This window comes from Mobula birostris, chromosome 2 (assembly GCF_030028105.1).
Source record: "Mobula birostris isolate sMobBir1 chromosome 2, sMobBir1.hap1, whole genome shotgun sequence".
In the NCBI taxonomy this organism is placed as follows: Eukaryota; Metazoa; Chordata; class Chondrichthyes; order Myliobatiformes; family Myliobatidae; genus Mobula; species Mobula birostris.
In genome coordinates, this window is record NC_092371.1 from 48450460 (window position 1) to 48469107 (window position 18648).

General features: G+C 38.0%; 1 protein-coding gene across 4 annotated transcripts in view; it reads right to left on the minus strand.

Moving 5' to 3' along the window:
• Nucleotides 1–11779: 11779 nt before the first annotated feature.
• The window catches only part of hnf4a (hepatocyte nuclear factor 4, alpha), a 68572-nt gene continuing 61703 nt past the window's right edge, over nucleotides 11780–18648 (minus strand). For 3 of the 4 annotated variants that reach the window (XM_072240559.1, XM_072240546.1, XM_072240569.1), the window contains exons 8-11: nucleotides 17914–18150; nucleotides 17389–17511; nucleotides 16681–16799; nucleotides 11780–12809 (exon numbers count right to left, since the gene is read on the minus strand). In XM_072240559.1, the coding sequence (XP_072096660.1) occupies nucleotides 12786–12809; nucleotides 16681–16799; nucleotides 17389–17511; nucleotides 17914–18150 (503 nt within the window). In that variant the 3' untranslated portion in view covers nucleotides 11780–12785. Of the gene's footprint in view, nucleotides 12810–16578; nucleotides 16800–17388; nucleotides 17512–17913; nucleotides 18151–18648 lie in introns of all 4 variants that reach the window. The other variant, XR_011882851.1, reaches the window with a different exon arrangement.

Sequence of the window (18648 nt, forward strand, 5' to 3'; positions counted from 1 at the left end):
TGCATAGGTACATTCCAATAAGACAGGGAAAGGATGGTAGGGTACAGGAACTATGGTATACAAAAGCTGTTGTAAATCTAGTCAAGAAGAAAAGAAGAGCTTACGAAAGGTTCAAAAACAAGGTAATGATAGAGATCTAGAAGATTATAAAACAAGCAGGAAAGAGCTTAAGAATGAAATTAGGAGAGCCAGAAGGGGCCATGAGAAGGCCTTGGCAGACAGAATTAAGAAAAACCCCAAGGCATTCTACAAGTATGTGAAGAACAAGAGGATAAGATATGAAAGAATAGGACCAATCAAGTGTGCTGCTGGAAAAGTGTGTATGGAACCGGAAGAGATTGCAGAGGTACTTAATGAATACTTTGCTTCAGTATTCACTACGGAAAAGGATCTTGGCGATTGTAGGGATGACTTACAATGGACTGAAAAGCTCAAGCATGTAGATATTAAGGAAGAGGATGTTCTGGAGATTTTGGAAAGCATCAAGTCGGATAAGTCACTGGGATCAGACGGGATGTATCCCAGGCTACTGTGGGAAGTGAGGGAGGAGATTGCTGAGCTTCTGGTGATGATCCTTGCATCATCAATAAGTATGGCAGATGTTGTTCCCTTATTCAAGCAAGGGAGTAGAAATAGCCCAGGAAATTATGGACCAGTGAGTCTTACTTCAGTTGATGGAGAACATCCTGAGAGGCAGGATTTATGAACATTTGGAGAGGCATAATATGATTACGAATAGTCAGCATGGCTTTGTCAAAGGCAGGTCGTGCCTTATGAGCCTGATTGAATTTTTTGAGGATGTGACTAAACACATTGATGAAGGTAGAGCCGTACATGTAGTGTATATGGATTTTAGCAAGGAATTTGATAAAGTACCCCATACAAGGCTTATTGAGAAAGTAAGGCGCCATGGGATCCAACGGAATATTGCTTTGTGGATCCAGAACTGGCTTGCCAACAGAAGGCAAAGAGTGGTTGTAGATGGGTCATATTGTGCATGGAAGTTGATGACCAGTGGTGTGCCTCAGGGATCTGTTCTGGGACCCCTACTCTTTGTGATTTTTATAAATGACCTGGATGAGGAAGTGAAGGGATGGGTTAGTAAATTTGCTGATGTTGTGGATAGTGTGGAGGGCTGTCAGAGGTTACAGAGTGACATTGATAGGATGCAAAACTAGGCTGAGAAATGGCAGATGGAGTTCAACCCAGAAACGTGTGAGGTGGTTCATTTTGGCAGGTCAAATATGATGGCAGAATATAGCATTAATGGTAAGAGGTTGTGTGGAGGATCAGAGAGGTCTTGGGATCTGAGTCCATAGAACACTCAAAGCTGCTGCACAGGTTGACTCTGTGGTTAAGAGGGCATATCGTGCATTGGCCTTCATCAATCATGGGATTGAGTTTAAGAGCCGAGAGGTAATGTTGCAGCTGTATAGGACTCAGGTCAGACCCCACTTGGAGTACTGTGCTCAATTCTGGTTGCCTCACTACGGGAAGGATGTGGAAACCATAGAAAGGGTACAGAGGAAATTTGCAAGGATGTTACCTGGATTGGGGAGCATGCCTTATGAGAATAGGTTGACTGAACTCAGCCTTTTCTCCTTGGAGCGACGGAGAATGAGAGGTGACCTGATAGAGGTGTACAAGATGATGAGAGGCATTGATCATGTGGATAGTCAGAGGCTTTTTCCCAGGGCTGAAATAGCTAGCATGAGAGGACATAGTTTTAAGGTGCTTGGAAGTAGGTACAGAGGAAATGTCAGGGGTAAGTTTTTGATGCAGAGAGTGGTGAGTGTGTGGAATGGGCTGCTGATGACAGAGGTGATGGTGGATTCAATAGGGTCTTTTAAGAGACTCCTGGATAGGTACATGGAGTTTAGAAAAATAGAGGGCTATGGGTAACCCTAGGTAATTTCTAAAGTAAGGACATGTTCAGCACAGCTTTGTGGGCTGAAGGGCCTGTATTGTGCTGTAGGTTTTCTATGTTTATGTCTTTTAGTTTTAGGACTAACTGAGTTTTTAAAATTTGATTTTTTTGAGGAATCATCTTTTCTCAGTATTATGCACTTTTCATTTTTTTTATGTGTCCTATCTAAGTGTCAATTATCTTTCAACATTAAGTTCGCAGCCTTGGATACTCTGTAGCCATGACTTTGTAACTGCGATTAAATTTGATCTATTTAAACTTATTTACATTGTTAATTTATCTGTCGTATAATGAACATATATTCATTTGCAGTAATGTATTTTTAGTATTTTAGACATCTCTGCACTGTGGCTCTTTATGGCACATTTCAATTCTTTTCTTTCCTGGATTCTCTTTGTTAGTGCCCTCTTTTGTTTGTGTCTTTGCCTCTCCTTGATGTAGTTTGGTTTCCTAACCCGAATCACTTTCCCATCTTTGCTCGTTTGCAGTCTCGATTTCTCTGCACTCATTCTGCTTTCTCTTATTGAAAGTCCTATCTAATTCAATTGCTATTCAGTTGCTGATCTCTGCTCTCAGTATAATTCCTGTGTTTTCCATTCCAACAGCATAGTTCTCTTCCCATTACTGACACTGGAAAACCGTGAGTTGAAATTCACTTCACCCACACTAATTTTTGAGTAACAGGTCCAAATGATTGATCCAATTAACGCTGTGCCAATTTGCTTGTGGCTCAGGTAGTAATCCAAATATTATTACCTTTGTGATTCTACATTTAAATCTAATTCCTGGATACTCAAACTCTCTCAACAGAACCGTTTTCTTAGTTCTACCTTTGTTCTTTACTCTATATTCAGTGATATTCTTGTTAAGTTTTTATATCATGGCCCAGAATTTTCCACCAGTGGTAAGCCAACTACATTCAGTGAGGAACAATCTTCCTGACCAAGGCTATCCTGATCTTCATCAGTAAGGCTTTGCTTGGTGTGGAGCCTTGTGTACAGAAATGCCATCACAAGAGCATAAAACAATGAGACATAGAAGCAGAATTAGGCTATTTGACCCACCGAGTCTGCTCTTCCAATTCATCATGGCTGATTTAATTTTCCTCTCTGCCCCAATCTCCTTGTACCCCTTCATGCCCTGACCAATCAATAATCTATCAACGTCTGCCTTAAATATACATAAAGACTTGGCCTCCACAGCTGCCTGTGGCAAAGAATTCCTCAGATTCAGCATTCTCTGACAAAAGAAATTCTTCCTCATCTCCATTCTAAAAGGACACCCATCTATTTTGATGCTGTGTCCTCTGGTCTTAGACTCTCCCACCACAAGAAACATCCTCTCCACATCCACTCTTTCAAGGCCTTTCACCACTCAATAGGTTTCAATGAGGTCACCCCCATACTTGTGAATTCTAGTGAATACAGGCCCAGAGCCATCAAAAGCTCTTCATATGACAAGCTATTCAATCTTGAAGCTCCTTTGAACCCTGTCCAGTTTCAGAATGTCCTATCTAAGATAAGGGGCCCAAAGCTGCTCACAATACTTGGGAGCACTCACCAGTCCTTTGTAAAATCTCAACTTTACATCCTTGCTTTTATACTTTAGTCCTCTTGATTTGAATGCTAACTTTGCATTTGCCTTCCTCACCATAGACTCAACCTGTAAATTAACCCTTAGGGAATCCTGCACAAGGACTTCCAAGTCCCTTTACACCTCAGTTTTTTTTGTATTTTCTCTCCTTTAAAAATAGTCAACTTTTCATTTCTTCTACCAAAGAGCATAACCATACACTTCCTGATGCCGTATTCTATCTGACACTTCTTTGCCCATTCTCCTAATCTGCCTAAGTCCATCTGTAGCCTCTCTACTTCCTCAAAACTAACTGCCCCTCCACCTATCCTCATATTGTCTGCAAACTTTGCAAGAAAGCCATCAATTCCATTATCCAAATCATTGACATTTAATGTAAAAAGAATCAGCCCCAACACTGACCCCTGTGGAACACCACTAGTCATTGGCAGGCAACCAGTAAAGGTTCCCTTTATTCCCACTCCTGACAATCAGCCACTGCTTTATCCATGCTAGAATATTTCCTGTAATACCAAGGAGTTGTAGCATGTTAAGCAGTCTCACGTGTGACACCTTGTCAAAGGCCTTCTGAGAATTCAAGTAGACAACATCAACGGATTCTTCTTTGTCTATACTGCTTGCTATTTCTTTGAAGAATTCTAACAGATTTGTCAGGCAATATTTTCCCTTGAGGAAACCCTGCTGACGATGGCCTAATTTATCACGTGCCTCCAAGTATTCTGAGACCTCATCTTTAAGATGGATTGTTGCAAAACGACCCTTGCCTGCAGAACGATCAAAATTTTGCAGCCAGCCAAAGCACATCCTGTTAAAATAAGGACTAAAATAGATGAAGTAATCAGAAAAGCATTCAACGTCACCTAAAACCCTTTAGCTGCAGATATACAGTAAGCACTGAATTAAATAAAACTATCTTTTACTTAGCTCTGTACATTATTGCTATTCCCCTTGACTCCAATGAGTGGGGGCACTTTTCCTGGGACAGAGATTTTGGGAATATTTCCCATGAATGCCGTGGATCTCTCCCAAGTCTGTTGTCTGGGACTGTATTCTACAAAGGTTACAACTTTGGAGTACAGTAAGGCTAATGCTGATGAATAGGGCCAACAAATTCCATGACGAACTGCAAGTATTAGCCTACAAATCCGTTGCTAATTAATTATAATTTTAACATATTATTGGGCCAGCTGTACCAGTCTAGTTCATTCTATCAAATCCATACCCGAGGACAAAGTAGAATTATCCAGAAATAAGTCAGAGCTCAAAAATAAACATGAGCAAAATAGATGTTTCTTCCCCAGTTAATCATTCATTTTAACTGGTGACTGATGGACATGCCTGCAGTGTATTGGCTTTTACTCTTGCTTGGAATACAGAGTCGTACAGGTTAAGCAATGCTGGGCTTTCACTGTATAAACGTAAGTTGAAACGGATTCTTACAATTGTTAGGATCTGCCAAACTTGATTTTAAATAAAAGGATATAAACTGTAAGATGAACTAATACCTCTTAGGTGTTCCAGATAGCCACATTTACAGGTAATGTTGAGAAAAAAGAAACTTAATTGGCTAATCATGTCATAAAAAGAGACTCCATCAACTCTGCTTATGTGGCATTTATTACATAGGTACACAGTGTGAGCATGTCAGCTAGGTCATTGCCTTTTTTCTGCAAGTTCTAAAGATAAGACAACTGCATAAGTTATCAGAGTAGGATACAGTATTTCAAAGCATGCTCTGGTCATATGCCAATAAGTAGTAAGATATTATAAAGAGCAAAGTGAAAACATGTTGAAAGAATTAGTTCTATGGACCAGGCCTCAAATTATGGATACAAATTCAAATGTTCACAGTATCTAATTCATTATAACCATTTTAGAAAGTTTCACTTTGCCATTATCTCCTATTTAAGTTATGGCTTTGACAGTGGTTAACTCCTACATACCCCTGTTCTATCTACGTGTCTGCTCTTTATTTGAATGTGCCATATATAAACATGATATTCCTCCTAACACACATACGTTATTTGTTCATCATACCCAGTTTCTTCTTGTCATCAATGCAGTAGTACCACCTTGGAATAGGATAACCCAGGAGAATGAGGAGAAGAGGAGTTAATAGAGAAGAAGAGGAGGATTGCCGATGGTCTTGTGCAGGAAGCTGTATCTGATTATTTTCTCCAGTCTTGCTGAAGGGTTTCGGCCTGAATCGTCGACTGTACATTTTTTTCATAGATGCTGCCTGGCCTGCTGAATTCCTCCAGCATTTTGCGTGTTTTGCTCTGCTAAGGGTGTTCAGAGAGCAGTTTTATGAGCAGACATTCATCCAGGAGCAGTGTGCAATGCCTGCACCTCAGCAAGAATATTCTCACAGAGACTGGCCAGCTGCCGCAGCTCAAGTACATCCCCCAGAGCCAGCTAAGGCCTGCATTGGCACAGGAAGCCAATGTGAGTGTGGTAATAAATGTTTTTACATTCAACTCCTTCCAGACTGAAAATATTTGTAATATCTCATGCTGTGTTTTGCACCGTTGAGAATGCAAATTCACTGAAGAGTAGGCAAAACACATTTTATTTGTGAGTGATTATCAGGTGTAAAGAATTCTTGTCTTCACTAAGATACACCTTGACGTAACTGGGATTTCTATTACTCTGCTGTTGAGATTATGCTGAAAATCTACCAACATTCAATTTATTGACCTCATTGATAAATAGTTCAAGAAAATTCACTCATACTCACCTGTAAAAATTGTTATTTTTCTTGTAGTTTAACATTCTTATGCCTGTTTGTAATTTTATATAATCACCCATATACATTCAGTGGCCACTCTATTAGATAAACCTCCTTGCTAATGCAAACGTATAATCATCCAATCATGTGGCAGCAAATCAATGCATAAAAGCATGTAGACATGGTCAATAGGTTCAGTTGTTGTTCAGACAAACAGTAAGTGACTTTGACTATGGAATGATTGTTTGTGCCATATGGGGTAGTGTGAATATCTCAAAGACCACTGATCTGGGATTTTCATGCACAACAGTCTCTAGAATTTACAGAGAATGGTACAAAGAACAAAAAAAAATCCAGTTAGTGACAGTTCTGTAGGTGAAGCCACCTGGTTAATAAGAGAGGTTAGAGGAGAATGGCCAGACTGTTTCAAGCTGACTGGAAGGCAATCATAATTAAAATAACCATGCTTTATAACAGTGATGTGCACCTCTGAACACACAACACATCAAACCTTGAAGTGAATGACCTTACAAATGCAGAAGAGTACAAACATACAGAAATCCACTCAGTGGCCATTTTATTATGTACAGGAGGTTACCTAACATGTGAGTGCAAATGGGTGATTGTCATTGCGACAGCTGACCTGCTCTTCTTGGGCACCGGTATGATTGTCACCCTTTTGAAGCAGATGGGAATCTCTGACTGCAGCAGTGACAGATTAAGGCTGTCCTTGAACCCATCAGTGTAGTTGGCTGGAAAGTGTTAGTGCAGGGGCACTGAGTGTACATGTAATTGTTCAGTAAATTTTCCAGTAATTATGGTAAGTTGCTTCTGCATTTTTCTAGAAACTTCTTAGTTTTCAGTAGCAGGTGTCATTCCACTTAAATCTGGCTATTTTATAGGCTAATTTTTATCACTGGAATGTTTTGCTATCTCTAGTTTGAGTGTGAGATGACCATGACTAACTTTTCTGTTATCTTTCTGTTGGTTCTGTATTTATACAGCACTTAATAAAATTGCTAGCAATAAGTTTTATGCTTCAAATTATTGACTTCCAAAGAAACTGTCAATTGCAAAAGCATCAGGATCCGACAAATACAATAATCTGGTAAATAGAAACTTTCCTATTTAGATTTAGCTTTTCCAGTGGAGGAATTTCCAAATCTAAGAGTTATAAATTTGTCCTCAACACCTGATCAATGATCTGGCAGAGTGGATTTTCAATATTTTTAGATCTCATTTTAAGCAAATTTAATTTGGATTTTCAATGCAGGCTCTTTCCAGCTTTTAAACTCTCCCAGATGAGCTCAAGACTTTTTATGCATACTTTGAAAGGGAAAATAAAACTACACCTGTGTGAATCCCTGCAGCTTTTGGTGACCCTCTGATCTCTCTATCAGAGGCCGACATCAGAATACCTTTCAAGAGGGTTCAGGCTCTGATTGTGTACCCGGTAGGGCTCTGAAGACATGTGCCAGCCAACTGCTTGGGAGTGTTTAAAGACATCTTCAATCTCTCACTGCTGCAGTCAAAGATTCCCACCTGCTTCTTAAGAGTGACAATCATGCTAGTGTCCATGAAGAGCAGGGTGAGCTGCCTCAACGACAATCACCCAGTTGCACTCACACCTAGTGAGAGGTTCATCATGGCAACATCAAACTCAGGAACATGTTGTTGTCCATTTTGAGGATCTTACCTAGAGACATATTGTCTGGGCCAGCAGCAGTATCCTTTTTCAAGCATTTGCAGTAAAATCTTTTAAAATAATGTTATTATTAACCCAAGCAACACACACAAAATGCTGGTAGAACACAGCAGGCCAGGCAGCATCTATAGGAAGAGGTACTCTGGTGGGTCTCAGCCCAAAACGTCGACTGTACCTCTTCCTATAGATGCTGCCTGGCCTGCTTGTGTTCTACTAGCATTTTGTGTGTGTTGCTTGAATTTCCAGCATCTGCAGATTTTCTCGTGTTTGTGTTATTATTAGCCCAAGTTAGGTTTGGGGTTAAATCTGTTATATCAGCTTTCATCTTAAGAATGGCAAAGTGATATGTAAAATTCTACTCAAGACTATGTTCCTATGGGATAGCCCACCTCTGCAAGCATCTTCTGCCACGTGGAACTCGTTTCATGGCCACATTTCCAATTAGCAAACTGGTCAGATTACAAACAGTTCTCAGGAAATGTATCCTGCTGTAAGCTGCAAACTATCTGTATACAGTTTCAATAAAGGATGGCAACCAGTTCTGCCAGATTAGTACCCACATGAACAAGAATCTGCACCCAAATTACTTTGTGAAGTCAGTACAACATTTTGCCCACCATACAGCTTTCAGGTAATTAGAAAAATAGAATTCTGCTAAATTTGAAGTCAAATATTAGGCTAATGATTTTAGTGTAACCTGTTGGACAATGCTATTTCATTATTTGCAAGCTATTATGTAGTTTTGCTTTGGGAAAGATATATTTTTATTGAGTTATTCTATGCAGTTAAACAAAGCATTAGAGTATAGAAGTTGTAACCCATATGAAAAGGCACTTCAAAGTACCTCATGCAATTTTAAGAGATTGGCACCTCAATTTCCCATCAGAAATCCAAAGCAGTACATGTAGAACATAGAACATAGAATAGTACAGCACAGTACAGGCCCTTCGGCCCACAATGTTGTGCCGACCCTCAAACCCTGCCTCCCATATAAGCCCCCACCTTAGATTCCTCCATATACCTGTCTAGTAGTCTCTTAAACTTCACTGGTGTATCTGCCTCCACCACCGACTCAGGCATTGCATTCCACGCACCAACCACTCTCTGAGTAAAAAACCTTCCTCTAATATCCCCCTTGAACTTCCCACCCCTTACCTTAAAGCCATGTCCTCTTGTATTGAGCAGTGGTGCCCTGGGGAAGAGGTGCTGGCTATCCACTCTATCTATTCCTCTTATTATCTTGTACACCTCTATCATGTCTCCTCTCATCCTCCTTCTCTCCGAAGAGTAAAGCGCTAGCTCATATATATCAACTTGCACTAATGCCTTTCTCCAAGAGCTCTCACCATCTCAGAAAGGCGAACTCAGAGAAAATCATTTGGACCAGCTGCTTGCTAATTTTGGGGATGGGGAGAAAGCAGATCAGCTGGTTGGATGGGGAAGGACTGAGGAGTAGAAATGGGATGGGTGGGGGTGTGGTGTAAAGAGCATCACGGTGGAAAGAGTTGATTGCATGTGACTGGACTCAGGCTCTGACACATTCTTTAGCTGCTCTAGCAATGCACACCAATTGTTTGACACATTTAAACAAACAACAGTTTCCAGGTCATGAAATGCCAAGCAAATTCGAGTTAAAACAATGGACCTAAAATATTTTCATGGCTCATTTTGGTGCAGTATTGTGAGGCAGTATAAGCTGCCTCAATGACTATTGCCCGGTTACATTCACATCTATGGTGATGAAGTTCTTTGAGAGGTTGATCATGGCTAGAATTAACTCTTGCCTAAGCAAGGACCTGGACCCACTGTAATTTGCCTACCACAACAATAGGTCTACAGTAGATACAGTCTCATTGGCTTTCCACTTGGCCTTGGACCTCTTGGAAAACAACAATACTTATGCAGGCTGCTGATTATTGATTACAGTTCAGTGTTCAACACCATCATCACCGCAGTACTGATCAATAAACTTCAAAATCTAGGCCTCTGTACCTCTCTCTGCAACTTGATGTTTGACTACACCATTGGGAGACCATGGTCATTGGAGGTAACATTTCCTCCTTGAAGACTTTGATGATGAGTCTTTGACCTGAAAAGTTAACTCTTTTTTTCCACAGATGCTGCTTTCTAGTCAAGTGTTTCTGGCACTTTCTGTTTTTATGCTTTAAGGTTCCCCACTTTGATCATGTGGTTGATGGTAGAGTGAGGGATATATTGTGTCTTTGACAGAAATATGACAGACTGAAAGGAATAGTAGATTTCTTCCCAATTAAAATTATTGAACCACATTGATGCTAATTTTATTTTTTACAGTTTACTGATCAATAAAATTCAAACATCAGAAGTGCAGAGGGACTTTTTGGAGTCCTCATGCAAGATTCCGAGAAGGGTAATTTACAGGCTGAGTTTGTGGTAAAGAAGGCAAATGCAATATTGGCATTTATTTCAAGGGGAATAGAATATAAAAGCAAGGAGATAATGCTGAGCCTTTATAAGACACTTGTCAGGTCACACTTGGAACATTGTCAACAGTTTTGGGCCCCATATCTCAGAAAGGATGTGATGTCATTGGAAAGAGTCCAGAGGAGGCTCACGAGGATGATCCCTGGAATGAAGGGGTTAACATATGAGGAGCGTTTGGCAGCTTTGGGCCTGTTCTCACTGGAATTTAGAAGAATGCGGGGGATTTGGGGGGGGGGATCTCACTGAAACCTACTGAATGTTGAAAGGACTAGATAGGGTGGATGTAGAGAGGATGTTTCCTGAGGCGGTGGTATCCAGAACTAGAGGGCCCGGCCACAAAATAAAGGGGAAACTCTTAAGAACAGGGGTAGGGAGGAATTGTTTTATCCAGAGAGTAGTAAATCTGTGGAATGCTCTGCCACAGACTGTGGAGGAAGCCAAGTCCATGCATATATTTAAGGTGAAAGTTGATTGTTTCCTGATTGGTCAGGGCATCAAAAGATATGGCAGGAGGCAGGTGTATGGGGTTGAGTGGGATCCAGGATCAGCCATGATGGAATGGCAGAGCAGACTCAATGGCTGAATGGCCTAATTCTGCTCCTATGTCTTCTGGTCTTATGATCTAAACTTCTTGGTTGTAGAAAGGTGCATTGAAGAACATTGTAATTGCTAATGATAACCTTCAGTTCAGAACTTGCACTCACTATCAATATTTCAAATAGTGGCGGCTCCAATCTTTTCTATTGTAGAAATATTACAGAATTTTACAGGAAGAGTTCATTTCAACAATTCCATTTTTCACAATTACACAAATTCAGATATTGCGCAACACAATAAAATAATTTAAAAGTAAATTCAAATAACATTCAGAAGGGAGGGCTCTAAACCTCTAGGACAAGAGGGCATTGTCTTAGGACACAAGCGTGCCCTTTCAAACAGAGATGTGGAGAAGTTTCTTTAGCCAAAAGGTGGTGAATTTGTGGAACTTGCTGCCACATGCAGCTCGGAGGCCAGATTGTTGGGTGTATTTAAGGGAGAGATTGATAGATTCTTGATTGGAATGGCATCAAAGGATACAGGAAGAAGGCCAAGAACTGGGGTTGAGAAGGAGATAGAAAAAAGGATCAGCTGTGATTGAGTGGCGGAGCAGACTCAATGGGCCAGATGACTTAATTCTGCTCCTATGTCTAATGATCTTATGGTCTAAGTCTGATACGTTAATTGATCTTTTGTATTCTGCAGGGTGATAGACCTGCTGTGCATAATCAGCATTTTCTACATTTAGTACAACTGCGAAGCATTGTCCTTGAGACAAAATGATACAATAGTCAAGAAACAATTAAAAACATAGAAAATATCTCATTTATTATTTCTGTTTTTACATGGATTAAAAGAATGGCAACAATATGTTAATAATTACAGTATTGAGTAATGAGGCAGTATTTATCAGAGACTTGCAGCAACATTTTCTTTTGCAAAGAAATACCAATAAGGGAATACCTTGCAAAGTGAAAATGGCAAGGTCAAAAAATTATAGAGTACAGATATGTTAAAGAACTATCATTAATGTCTTAATTGTCATTAATCATCAATATTATTTATGATAATAATGTCATAGTTACAAGAAAAATTACACCCATATTAGAATAAAGTAATTAGCAACATTGGTTTTATTTATTATATACAAATAAATGCTACTTGACCACAGTTATATCAAGAATTATTTTCTTTTAAACATTTTTGAGCCCCTGGCAGTTATGACCAAGTGAAAAACACCCAGTTGCTGAAAGTACTGAAGTAATTCAAAAATAGGAAGTGCAAAATTTGTAGTGACCAGTCTGTTAATGGTTATCACAGGCACATATATTACAAACAAGTAAAGGCCAAAATAAATGTCACTAAACTTGTTGGGATATCAACCCTTGATAACAGAATTGTGATTTGTAGTAAATGCATCATATTTGCATCATAGACATTGAAAATAAGAACATTTCTATCTAACTGAAATGCAAAACAAAAACACATTGAAAGACAAAGCTGTTGTATCATGTGAATAGATTCACATATTCAAACATTATTTTTGCTAAAACATGGGCAAGATGTTACCCTTCAGTAAGCTTTTGAAAACTGAGAATTCCTGAGTTAACTTGAATTGGCAGTATACGTGTAAATAATTATGATATCTGATTGGATAGTTTTGTTTTAAATGCCAGCCTCATCATGGGATCTTCCTCATTCTTCATTTCATTGCAACCTTCAGTGGGAGTCCATCTCTCCTCAGAATATCAAAGTGCATTGAGTTATAAGCTTCTTAAGGTATTGTAGAATGGCACATCATGGCACAGTCAGTCAGTTGAAATATCAGCTCATCATGCTGCTTTGGAATATCGATACTGTCGGAGCAGAGCATACTTATTGATTGTCGAGACAGAAGGCACCTAGTATCTATGCAGTCGCTTTGATGTAGATTTAGAATAACAATTCAGAGGCCTGACATTATTTTTGATCTTTAGGGTCCATGTATATATGTAATGAATTTTGATTGTTGAAGTTGCCCTAGATCCTAGCTTCAGTACATTCATTCAGTCCTGCAATCAATCAGTTTTTTTTAACAGAGTTTGCTCAAAGTCTTAATGCTATCTCCTGACAAAGTCTGGTCAGCCATCAGATTGTCCAGCTAAGGCTGGATCAACTCTGGGTCACCAATGGTTACTATGCAGTGTAGCAAGTTTGTTTGAGAAACTGATATCTAAGTTTTGCAGAGATCAACATGTCGCAACATGGTGGATCAAGGAGAATGTTTTAAGTGTTCTCTCACTTATTACATTATAAACTGTGTACTTTAGCATACCCTTTACAAACCAGTGAGGATCTTCTTATTCAGATAAGTCCTCTGTATTTTAAGAGGGACCAAAAATTATACCAGAATAAACAAGGACAATTTATTTCATGTGATTTTGGGGACTTCTTTATATAAGAATAAAATAATTTTTTTTGATATAAAATTGTTTTTTTTAAATAAATATGCTAGAACACTTAAGTTCTGCTTATAGATGAAGGAATTCACAGCACGATCTGCCTGAATTTATCATTTCTAAATAGCCTTTGCAACCTGGCTTTGAATCAGTAAAATAACAGTATTTAGATTTATTAATAATTTAGGCATCTGCTTAACTTTTGTAAATTTTCACATTTTATACCTCTATTAAAGGTAGAATTTGCTTTAAATGATATATCTCAACAAACTGAAAGTAAACTATGAACACATTATCAATGGCTCATTATTAGTAGATAGAGAAAATTCTCATTTAAAAATTGTAGGACAGAGAAAACAGAAGACCTGCCTAATTAGATTTATCGCAGGGTGTGTCTCTTAAGTGAAATATATCTGAGGTAGTGCACCTTAAATTTAATAGTATTTGAATTTATGTTAGTAGAGACAGACATTCCAAGCTGTACCAATTTGTCACGCAAAGTAGTGCTGAGTTATAAAACTGAGCTTGCATGAATTCAAATGATAAACTTGGTTGAGTATGTCTCACAAAATGACAAGGCTTCTCATATTTTTCCAAAAATATACTTATGGGCTATTAGAAAACTTACATTTGTTATTGCTTGCAAATATACAGTATGTATGTATGTATTAATATCAGTGTTGCATAAAATCTTCTTATTAATAGTTGGCAGTGCAGCAAACATCTGTAACTGTAGATAACTTGCCTGAGCAAAGAAGCAGGCTTTGGACAATTACTGACTCCCTTAGTCAATTATACTTATCTAGGATTTCCATGATTCTCTACCAAAACAACAGGCTTGAGGGAAGTGCCTTCAGAAACATTCCTTCCAAAACAACATAATAAAGGGAAAAGAAAAAACTTTGAATTATAAAGGACTTTTCACAAAGGCAGGGCATTCCAAATTACACCTTCCTCTAAAAGTACTTTTGAAGAATGGTCACTGTCATAATATTAGAGGGTGATCTCTTTATCCTTCTGTTATAAATGCTTTTGTGATTATTATGTGGAAGAAGCAAGTTTTTGAAGGCGAGGGAAATTGTTAGATCATTTAAGTATAACAGGTATAAAATGGATGTGAGACTCTCGCACAGCATGCAAGGTACACATATTGCGTACATTCTTGCTTCAGTTTTGCCTTTTATTGTTTAAAAAAAACTGTAGTTTTCTTTAAACATTTTGATAGGATTATCACCACTATAGCCTAAGTGATTTTTCTTCAAATATTTTAAGACCTTTAAATAATCTTCACGAAATCTATTTTCTAATATGTACATCTACATAAATTTGACTTACTGAAATGGTTTCAAGGGAAATGTAAAAATATAGCATAGGTATATACACTAAATAAAAGAAGGAAGGGACAAAAGATATGAAATTATAGAAAAACCCAAAATATTATAAAACCATAAATATTAGATGATAAACATTCAGAGAGATAAGTGAGTTGAGGCTCCATTGAAGATGAAAAGCAACATTTTGACCCCAAACCTTACAAATTCACCCTGAGTTTATGTCAAAATCCAGTTTGTATCTAGTTCTACTGCTTGATCACATCTGATTCCTTAAGTGTGTCAAGACATGAAACTATTTTCGAAATAATAAAAACAGAAAACGCTGGAAATACTTGGCAGGTTAGTTAATATCTGAGATAGAGAACATTACAAATTGATGACTTTCATTAGAAATAGAAACCTTAGGAAACAGACAACTTACAAATTGTTAGTCATAGTCTATTAATGTGTGGAGGAGATTTAAATAGAAACATGCTTTAATTTCATATTTCCAGCATTGCAATGATGCATGTCATAGAGTTTCAGAATTGTTTTGTACTCTCTACTTTCTGTTCTTTTACAACTCCTCCAGATTGATCATTGGTGATTCACTGCTCTCTCACCCTGCATTACCACCACCCTTATCATTCAGCACCTCTTGCTCTCTACCCTAATGTTTCTAGTGTTCTCTCCACTCCTCTTGCTTTTCTACAACTTTAGATATATTTGGTTCTGATTTTTGTCCTTTTTCTGCCATCAAGCCATCAACTTGGAATGTTAAATCAGTTTCTTTCTCCACAGGTGCTGCTTGTCCAGCTGTATATTTCCAACATATTCTGTTTTTATTTCAGATTCCCAGCATCTGTAGTTTATTTGTATTTTCATTACTACAACTTGAATTCATACAATAAAATTCAATGGTAAAAGTCAAGGGTTGATTTTAGCCTGAGCCAAGTATAGAGTAGAGAGAATGTTATGCAGGTGTGCCTCGACAACAGGTTAAGCCTTTTAATAACCCTGCACTTTATTAAGTATTTCAGAACTGGGCTATATCCAAGACCAGTGGAAGTAATGATTGAGCTGGCCGGTGAGACCAGTAAGACAGGGGTCTGGTAAGATTCCTGATAAGATAAGTATTGAATGAAGGTATAGACTATAGGAAAGGAATTGAAGGTGTAGGAGAAGGGTTTCAATTTAGAAACATATCTCATCCAGGTTACTTTACTACCCCGTTAGTTTCTGCATTTTGCACTCTAAATTTTCAATTAAATTGGTAATAGCCATAGATGAAATGTCATATTGTGATCTTTGGATATGAATCCGGCATCTGCCTTCAATTAATAGTTATTCTGAACTGTTCCAGTTAAGTTTTGAGATAGCAGGAGCATGAGGAACTTGGTCTGAACCCTCTGCTAATTTATTCAATCATAAGTCATCTTCTGTGCTCTAACCTCAGCAGATGTAGTTAAAATATTGTTAGAATCTACAGTTAAAACCGTAGTTTAAATGTACATGGGAAGGTACATGAGTAGGAAAGTATGGAGGAATAGGTATCAAATAAAGGTAAATTGGATGAGCTTAGATTGGAATCCTGATTGATATGGACCAGTTCAGCAGAAGGGCCTGTTTCTTTGCTGTATGATTCTGTGACTCTGACTCTAAAATCAACCCTTAAGATGCAAGAAATAATTGTCATTTCACAGAAAAAATTCAAGATAATTAAATGAATTGAAATAATGTTTCCACAGCCGACTCTTGAAAACACAAAGGTACAATATTTTTGTGATAGTAAATTAAACATTTATCTTAACTTTAACCTTTGGATTCATTTGCATCACTCAGTAAAAATAGAACATAATTCTCATTAAAGTAACCTCATTATGCAGTCCTCTTGGTGAAGAAGCTCAGTATAGTTAGTTATTTAGTAAGTTTGCCGTTAAATGCGTCCCATTGGTGCAGATGAGATGTTAAATTACCTCCTGTTTTGGAATGGATGTTGGTGGCTTTGATACTGATGGTACAGAGCCTGTTACTAGTTTGTATGGCTCTGATGCTGAACCTCCAGGAGGAGATGGTAAAGGAGTTTCAGGTGTCGCTGTGACATACATATATAAAAAAAAACAAGAAAAAATCTTAAATTTTCAAAGGAAAATCTGGCAATGCAAGCATGTACTTGAATTTATTTATGTCACACATAAATAGAATGTTGCAGTAGTATTAATCCAACGAAAGACATTGTGGATTGTGGCTAGAGATTAATGGAATACTCATCCTGCTCTTCTCATGTGAATGTGATATAAGGGCTGGAAATTAGTCCTCTGTTTACTTTTTACATAGTCTCATGAATAGAGTTCTCCCTCTTGCTGTTGACCAAATCACAGATTAGGGTATAGGGAAGTAAAGTTTGAGTTCACAGTTGCTAGAAATGTAAGGCAGAGAATGGTTGTTCTCTCATTAATGAGAGGAAATACAAATCTAAGTCCTCACTGTGATTGAGCTTGCTTAAAGATATTAATAGCTTCATTGGTACAAACTGACTATATACCCTTCCTATTTGGAATTTTGTCACAATTAAAAGTAGAACAATTACATTAAAACAGGTCATGGAAGCTTGAATTAAGAAACAAAAGCCATAGTATTAGCACAGTAATTTCAGGTTTTGGAAAACATTGGTTAATACTCACAGATCTGTCCGTTGTGTACTGGAGCAGGCATTGCACTGGCCACGATGACATTAGTTGCCAAGTGTTCCTGGACCAGGTGAGGATGTAGTGAGTGGTGTGTATGTGGTGTTTCATTTGCAGTTCCTGAAGAACAAAAAATGTATGAGAATCTGGAAAAAAGGCCAACAAGATAAACTTGCAAAAAACACTTAGAATACTTACATAAGTTTAACAGGACAATTAAAAGTACAGAAAAATGAGTATACACAGAGAGTTAATTCAGCCGCTGTCAATGTGATGGTGAATTACCTCTAGAACTGAGTAGAAAATAACCCATGGTTTCTATGATTGTATTCAATGCCGAACTTAGACATCAGTTTTAGCAAAATGAAGCACCAAGTTAACTTTGAATAAAACATTCTTTTAAAAAGGATACTAATTTAAATATTATCCTTTGCTTTAACATGATTTTTATTATTCTTTGATTTAACTTGAGTTTTTTAGGGACAAACCTAATTATGCATTTTGTTTAAAATGGCTTCTTACCTCCCAGAAGCATCTCTTGAAGTAGATTGTCAATCTTAGCCATCCCAAAGAGTTTGACAAACTGAATTTGCTCTATCATTTGCCAGGTGATACTCTGTAGAGTAGGAAGCAATAGCAGCAGCTCTCCAAATCGACCACGAGAGTCATACTGTCTGTCATTAATATAGTCCTCCAAACTGACTTGTACCTGGAACCGCATGCGCTTGATTTTGGCAGGGTTGCTGAGGCCCTTGGCATCTGCGGATAGGAATTAATTCATCATTTCAAAGCTGTATTGTACCACTTCATTTCCTTGTCTATAATCTGTTGTTAAAAAGGAGAGATAATCTGGTTTATAAAAATGTGAACCATATTAAACATTTTATTTCAGGTAATTGGACTATTACAGTATGACATTAGAGGATATTGTTCCTGCATTTTCAGAGTGCAAATGGCCAGCACTGCAAAAGCAATGCTAGATTGATCACATCAATATGAGTTGACATAATGGACATTGATATCTGAAGCATAGCCACAAACATTAAAAAAGAATCTGCAGCAAAATTTAAATTCCCCTATCAAAGCTTTCCCTATCAAGACTCCAAATCTGTAGCAAACTGTTGCACTTGGACCAGAGACAAGTACCACAAACAAAGGAATAAATCCCATCTTATGTCTATACCCTTCAAAAAATTAAGAATTGGCTAAGAGTTTCCTTGGAACTGCTTTGGCCCTGTTAATTGTGCCTTAGTTAGT